The 6513-nt window shown below is 43.3% G+C and overlaps 1 protein-coding gene across 1 annotated transcript; it reads left to right on the top strand.

Moving 5' to 3' along the window:
• The first annotated feature begins 208 nt into the window (after positions 1-208).
• On the top strand, positions 209-6063 carry LOC118936814 (NACHT, LRR and PYD domains-containing protein 1 homolog). Its single transcript, XM_036934183.1, has 9 exons — positions 209-239; positions 773-810; positions 1537-1601; positions 1734-1948; positions 2135-2394; positions 2552-2680; positions 2791-2923; positions 3013-3042; positions 5707-6063. Exons 3-9 carry the CDS (start codon positions 1594-1596, stop codon positions 6006-6008), a joined length of 1077 nt encoding a protein of 358 aa, XP_036790078.1. The 5' UTR covers positions 209-239; positions 773-810; positions 1537-1593; the 3' UTR covers positions 6009-6063.
• The last annotated feature ends 450 nt before the right edge of the window (positions 6064-6513 follow it).

Raw genomic sequence — 6513 nt, 5'->3', positions numbered from 1 at the left:
CAGAGACCATGGTGGAGAGTGTTGTATCAAGCCTGGACCTGAGGACACCAGAGACCATGGTGGAGAGAGTTGTATCAAGCCTGGACCTGAGGACACCAGAGACCATGGTGGAGAGTGTTGGATCAAGCCTGGACCTGAGGACACCAGAGACCATGGTGGAGAGAGTTGTATCAAGCCTGGACCTGAGGACACCAGAGACCATGGTGGAGAGTGTTGGATCAAGCCTGGACCTGAGACATGTGAGTTAACTGATAATTGTTTTAAAAATCAAAATACGATAAAAAGCATTCATTATACTTGAGTGCCAGACAAGGAACACAATCATGATCTATTTGGTCAAAACAAACTTCAAGGTAGAGTCAGCGATACGACGTAGACGCACAAAGTAAACAGCAGAGTGGGTGAATTTCTCCAACAACTAAGAGCGTTGTAACACGATGCTAAACTTCTCTGCTGTTTTGGTCCCGTGACTAACACTCTGTAAGAGAGTGAAGAGAACCCTTGCACCTGGGCAGATACTGTGTGTGACTGTGTGAGAGAGAAGTCGGGCATCTTGCTCATCACAATATCTGTGGTGCTGCTCGTACAACATCATTCAGCTGACTCTACCTTTAAGCTCTCATCCTAGAATCTACCAGAAATCAGACCCCAACATCTACAAAACATTATATATTATTTTATTATATAGGTTATATTCATTTTTATTACAAGTCTATATAATAATTATTAATTAATTATTATGTTGTCAATTTTAAACTATTTTTGACTTCAGGGATTCCTCAGAGCTGTAAGACTTGTGACCATGTTGAGGTAAGTCATAATGTCAATTCTTACTTTTACATACCTGCAGGAGTCAGGCACAGTCTCAAAGCCAGGTGTGTACTGACCAACCATTCATACTGGGATATAGACAGTCCTGTGTTCTGCTTTAGTAATATAAACACAGTCTCACAGCCAGGTGTGTACTGACCAACCATTCATACTGGGGTATAGACAGTCCTGTATTCTGCTTTAGTGATATAAACACAGTCTCAAAGCCAGGTGTGTACTGACCAACCATTCATACTGGGATATAGACAGTCCTGTGTTCTGCTTTAGTGATATAAACACAGTCTCAAAGCCAGGTGTGTTGTGACCAATCATTCATACTGGGATATAGACAGTGCTGTGTTCTGCTTTAGTAATATAAACACAGTCTCAAAGCCAGGTGTGTACTGACCAACCATTCATACTGGGATATAGACAGTCCTGTGTTCTGCTTGGAGGCATGCAGGATTTTACCTGTTGTCATATTTTATCATTAGACAGTTTAATTGATAAATCCCCAGCATTCCATGTAACATTGAATAAATACATTAGATGAGTTACTTTGGTTAATGGGCCAGTTTCCCGGACACAGATTAGGTCTAGTCCTGGACCTTAAAGAACTTTCTATTGAAACTTCCATTGAGCATGCTTTTTAGTCCAGCACTAGACTCAATCTGTGTCCAGGAAACAGGCCCCATATATATTATTGACATGCTTGTCCTTGTTCAGGACTCCACACACTGGCATCAGATTGAACCCTTGACTTCCACTGTCCAGGGAGTGACAATGTTCAGGTAAAATCACTACTTTTAACATTTCATTCCACCTGCTAGTGTATTTCCCCGTTACCTTTGGGAATAGTCTTCTTATCCAACCTCTCCGTTTGATGATTGACCCTCTCTACCACATCTTGTTGTTGCCATAAGGCACAGGACACCCAAAGGGAGTTATGAGTGCACAGTGTCTGGGCTCCGCTGGCTGTGTGAGAGAGATGTCATTCTGAAGTATCACTTCAGGAACTGGGAACCCTACAGTCAACTTCTGAAAGACATGCAGTACACACAAGGTGGTCCATTGCTGGACATCACTATGGAGTTGGGTGAACTGGAGGAAGTTCATCTGCCACACTGTTTCTGTTTGGGTAAAACCATATAGAAATAATATTCAGAAAGATGTTTCCATGTAACTGAGTTTCACTTCCTGAGTTAATGAATGAACTGTTCTGGGAGTTTGAGTTTACTGTGATCTGGTACTGCACATTCTTTGTGTTTTAGTTGGATGAATAATAAAATATGTCTTTCTGTCTCCTTTTTATTGTGTTGTTCAGGGACCAACCCTTCCCTGAGGAATGAGATGAAGATTCTTCATGTAGAGGAACATGGAGTGTCTTTAGAGGAAGTGCATGAGGTCACCAGATTCCATGCTAAGATTCTCCATCCCAAGTTCTCAGCTATCTCTGTTATACTGAGCTATATCCTTTCTTGGAACGTAGATGTCCACTGTGAGCTGATGCTCTATCTGACAGTGAAAAGGGAAACATTAATTCCACGCCTGTACCTGTTCCCCAGTAACCCCGGCCAAATACAGGTGAGAGACCATTATTATAGAGATGACCTTAACTAACCAATGGTGCAGTTTATGTTGACACTCATTACATGAAGATAAGTGTGTTGCTAGTTTTCTGAATAATCTTTGAGTAAGACTATACATTGACTGGCTGGGTATTCCATGCCTTGTTTCGCAGGCTGTGGAACAACAGGAAATAAAATTTCAAGGGTCTAAAAGGTTTCCCAACACAAGACCAGAGCGGTCCTTCAAGCTGAAGAGTTCCTTCAGACTGAACGTTCCCTGTTCAACCTCCATCAATCCACCGGTACAGTTTTAGTAGACTAAGAACATGAATCTGACATGTCAGTCACAGTTCTATGCATTGATCTCTCTCGCTCTCTCTCTCTCTCTCTCACCATCTCTCTCCCCCTCCAGAGGGTTCATCTCATACATAGAGACACCACACCAAGCTTTTTCAGGGCGGTTGTGAAAATGACAGGGATTGACATTGCGATGGAATTATTTGGTGATGATGAGACGACAGCGTGGAAAGAAATAGTACCAACAGGTAGGAAGGAGCCTATGTCATTCATAACTTTGTACTTTAGTACCAGATGCTGTTTAGAGTGATATAACCTCATGTTGTTTATCTTTCAGATGAATACATCGCTGACAGCAGTTCAACAAGTAAGTAACCATGAGAGTTACAGAGCATTCGGGAAGTATTGACTTGACTTTTCCCACTTTTTCTTACGTTACAGCCTTGTTCTAAAATGGATTCAATTGTTTTCTTTCCTCATCAATCTACATACAATACCCCATAATGACATCACAATACCCCATAATGACATCACAATACCCCATAATGACATCACAATACCCCATAATGACAAAGCAAAAACAGATATCACATTTACATAAGTATTCAGAACCTTTACTCAGCACAGAGTTTCTCCCATTCTTCTCTGCATATCCTTTCAAGCTCTGTCAGGTTGGATGGGGAGTGTTGCTGCACAGCTATTTTAAGGTCTCTCCAGAGATGTTAGATCAGGTTCAAGTCCGGACTCTGGATGGGCCTCTCATGGACATTCAGAGACTTGTCCCCAAGCAACTCCTGTATTTTCCTGACTGTTTGCTTAGGAATGTTGTCCTGTTGGAAGGGGAACCTTCGCCTCAGTCTGAGGTCCTGAGCGCTCTGGAGTAGGTTTTCATCAAGGATCTCTCTGTTCTTTACTCCATTAATCTTTCCCTTGATCCTAACTTGTCCCCCAGTCGCTGTCACTGAAAACATCCCCACAGTATGATGCTGCCACCTCTATGCTTCACTGTACAGATGCTGCCGACCTCAATGCTTCACTGTAGGGATGGTGACAGGTTTCTTCCAGATGTGAAGCTTGGCATTCAGGCCAAATAGTTCAATCTTGGTTTCATCATACCCAGAGAATCTTGTTTCTCATGATCTGAATCTTCGCCCCAGTCTGAGGTCCTGAGCACTCTGGAGCAGGTTTTCATCAAGGATCTCTTTGAACGTTCATCTTTCCCTCGATCCTGACTAGTCTCCCATTCCCTGCCGCTGAAAAACATCCCCACAGCATGATGCAAGGTTTCCTCCAGACGTGAAGCTTGGCATTCAGGCCAAATAGTTCAATATTGGTTTCATACCCAGAGAATCTTTTTCCTGCTCTGAGAGTCTTATCATGCATTTTGTCAATCTCCAAGCAGGCTGTCATGTGTCTTTTACTGAGGAGTGGCTTCCGTCTGGCCACTCTGACATAAAGGCCTGATTGGTGGAGTGCTGCAGAGATGGTTGTCCTTATGGAAGGCTCTCTCATCTCCACAGAGGAACTCTGGAGCTCTGTCAGAGTGACCATTGGGTTCTTGAGCACCTTCTTGACCAAGGCCCTTCTGACCTTACTGCTCAGTTTGGCCGGGCGGGCCAGCTCTAGGAAGAGTCTTGTTGGTTTCAAACTTCTTCCATTTAAGAATGATGGCTACCACTGTGTTCTTGGGGATCTTCAATGCTGCAGATTTTTTTTGGTACCCTTCTCCAGATCTGGGCCTCGAGATTTTCTTTTTTTCAGAGCTCTACGGACAAATTCCTTCGACCTCATGGCTTGGTTTTTACTCTGACATGCACTGTCAACTGTGGGACTTTATATAGAAAGGTGTGTGCATTCCAATCAATTGAATTTACCACAGGTTCATTCCAAGTAAGTTGTAGAAACATCTCAAGGATGATCAATGGAAACAAGATCCATCAGCTCGATTTCGAGTATCTTTTAATACATGTGTAAAAATTAGCAAAAGCCTGTTTTTGCTTTGGCATTATGGGATGTTGTGTATAGATTGATTTTAGAAAAAGGCTGTAACGTAACAAAATGTGGAGCAAGTCATACTTTCCGAATGCAATGTACAAACCAATGACTTGAGGGCCAGTCAACAGGGTTTACTGTAGGACCTGGACAAGTCCAGATTATAAAATACTGTCTTCAAGAACAATGACATCTCCTCCAGGACTTGAGGTAGATCAGCCTGGTTCTGAATGCCCCAATGACATCTCCTCCAGGACTTGATGTATATTAGCCTGGTTCTGAATGACCCAATGACATCTCCTCCGGGACTTGATGTGGATTAGCCTGATTCTGAATAACCCAATGACATCTCCTCCAGGACTTGATGTAGATTAGCCTGGTTCTGAATGCCCCAATGACATCTCCTCCAGGACTTGATGTAGATTAGCCTGGTTCTGAATGCCCCAATGACATCTCCTCCAGGACGTGATGTAGATTAGCCTGGTTCTGAATGCCCCAATGACATCTCCTCCAGGACGTGATGTAGATTAGCCTGGTTCTGAATGCCCCAATGACATCTCCTCCAGGACTTGATGTAGATTAGCCTGGTTCTGAATGCCCCAATGACATCTCCTCCAGGACTTGATGTAGATTAGCCTGGTTCTGAATGCCCCAATGGCATCTCCTCCAGGACTTGATGTGGATTAGCCTGATTCTGAATAACCCAATGACATCTCCTCCAGGACGTGATGTAGATTAGCCTGGTTCTGAATGCCCCAATGACATCTCCTCCAGGACTTGATGTAGATTCGCCTGGTTCTGAATGACCCAATGACATCTCCTCCAGGACTTGATGTAGATTAGCCTGGTTCTGAATGCCCCAGTCTGTTTTTCTATGTCTGTGAAACCGTCCCTAAATGTGAATATGTGATATGTTCAGGTCGTTATTGTAAAAGAGAATGTTTTCTCAAGACTTTTATTTTAGGAGTCTGCTTCTAAATGACTGAAATGTAAATGTACAAATGTAATCATTTTGTAACCTGACTCTTGTTGGGGGCAGGAGGTCCGGCTCGTTCTGCAAAACTGCAGCTGCGTTCTGTACGGACAGAGTTTGTGAAACGAGTGTCAAGACCTGTCCTGAATGAACTGCTGGACGGACTCCTGCAACACACAGTCATCAACCAGGAGGAAATGGAGTCAGTGAAGGTGATAGCTGAGAGGGCAGAGAAGGCACGTGACATCATCGACATGGTGTTGAGAAAAGGAACTGAGTCGTGTTCCAGGATGATCAACCTTCTTCGGGAGATTGACCCCTATCTTTGGTCAATGCTTCAGCTTAACAGTGTTGGGGTACCAACCTAATGGTAGAATGGGGACAGTAACAGTGTTGGGGTACCAACCTAATGGTAGAATGGATAGTAACAGTGTTGGGGTACCAACCTAATGGTAGAATGGATAGTAGCAGTGTTGGGGTACCAACCTAATGGTAGAATGGATAGTAACAGTGTTGGGGTACCAACCTAATGGTAGAATGGATAGTAACAGTGTTTGGGTACCAACCTAATGGTAGAATGGATAGTAACAGTGTTGGGGTACCAACCTAATGGTAGAATGGATAGTAACAGTGTTGGGGTACCAACCTAATGGTAGAATGGATAGTAACAGTGTTGGGGTACCAACCTAATGGTAGAATGGATAGTAACAGTGTTGGGGTACCAACCTAATGGTAGAATGGATAGTAACAGTGGTGGGGTACCAACCTAATGGTAGAATGGATAGTAACAGTGGTGGGGTACCAACCTAATGGTAGAATGGATAGTAACAGTCTAAGGCGCTTTTGGGAATGGTAAAAAAATATAATATGTTC

Source organism: Oncorhynchus mykiss, chromosome 10, assembly GCF_013265735.2.
Source record: "Oncorhynchus mykiss isolate Arlee chromosome 10, USDA_OmykA_1.1, whole genome shotgun sequence".
Lineage (NCBI taxonomy): Eukaryota > Metazoa > Chordata > Actinopteri > Salmoniformes > Salmonidae > Oncorhynchus > Oncorhynchus mykiss.
The sequence above is the reverse complement of the archived record's forward strand: the minus strand, read 5'-3'. Positions and strand labels throughout refer to the sequence as shown.

Coding starts and splice junctions, on each gene's coding strand:
- LOC118936814 (XM_036934183.1), top strand. Junction 1,949..2,134: donor GCCACACTGTTTCTGTTTGG/GTAAAACCATAT, acceptor TGTGTTGTTCAG/GGACCAACCCTTCCCTGAGG. Junction 3,043..5,706: donor CGCTGACAGCAGTTCAACAA/GTAAGTAACCAT, acceptor TGTTGGGGGCAG/GAGGTCCGGCTCGTTCTGCA.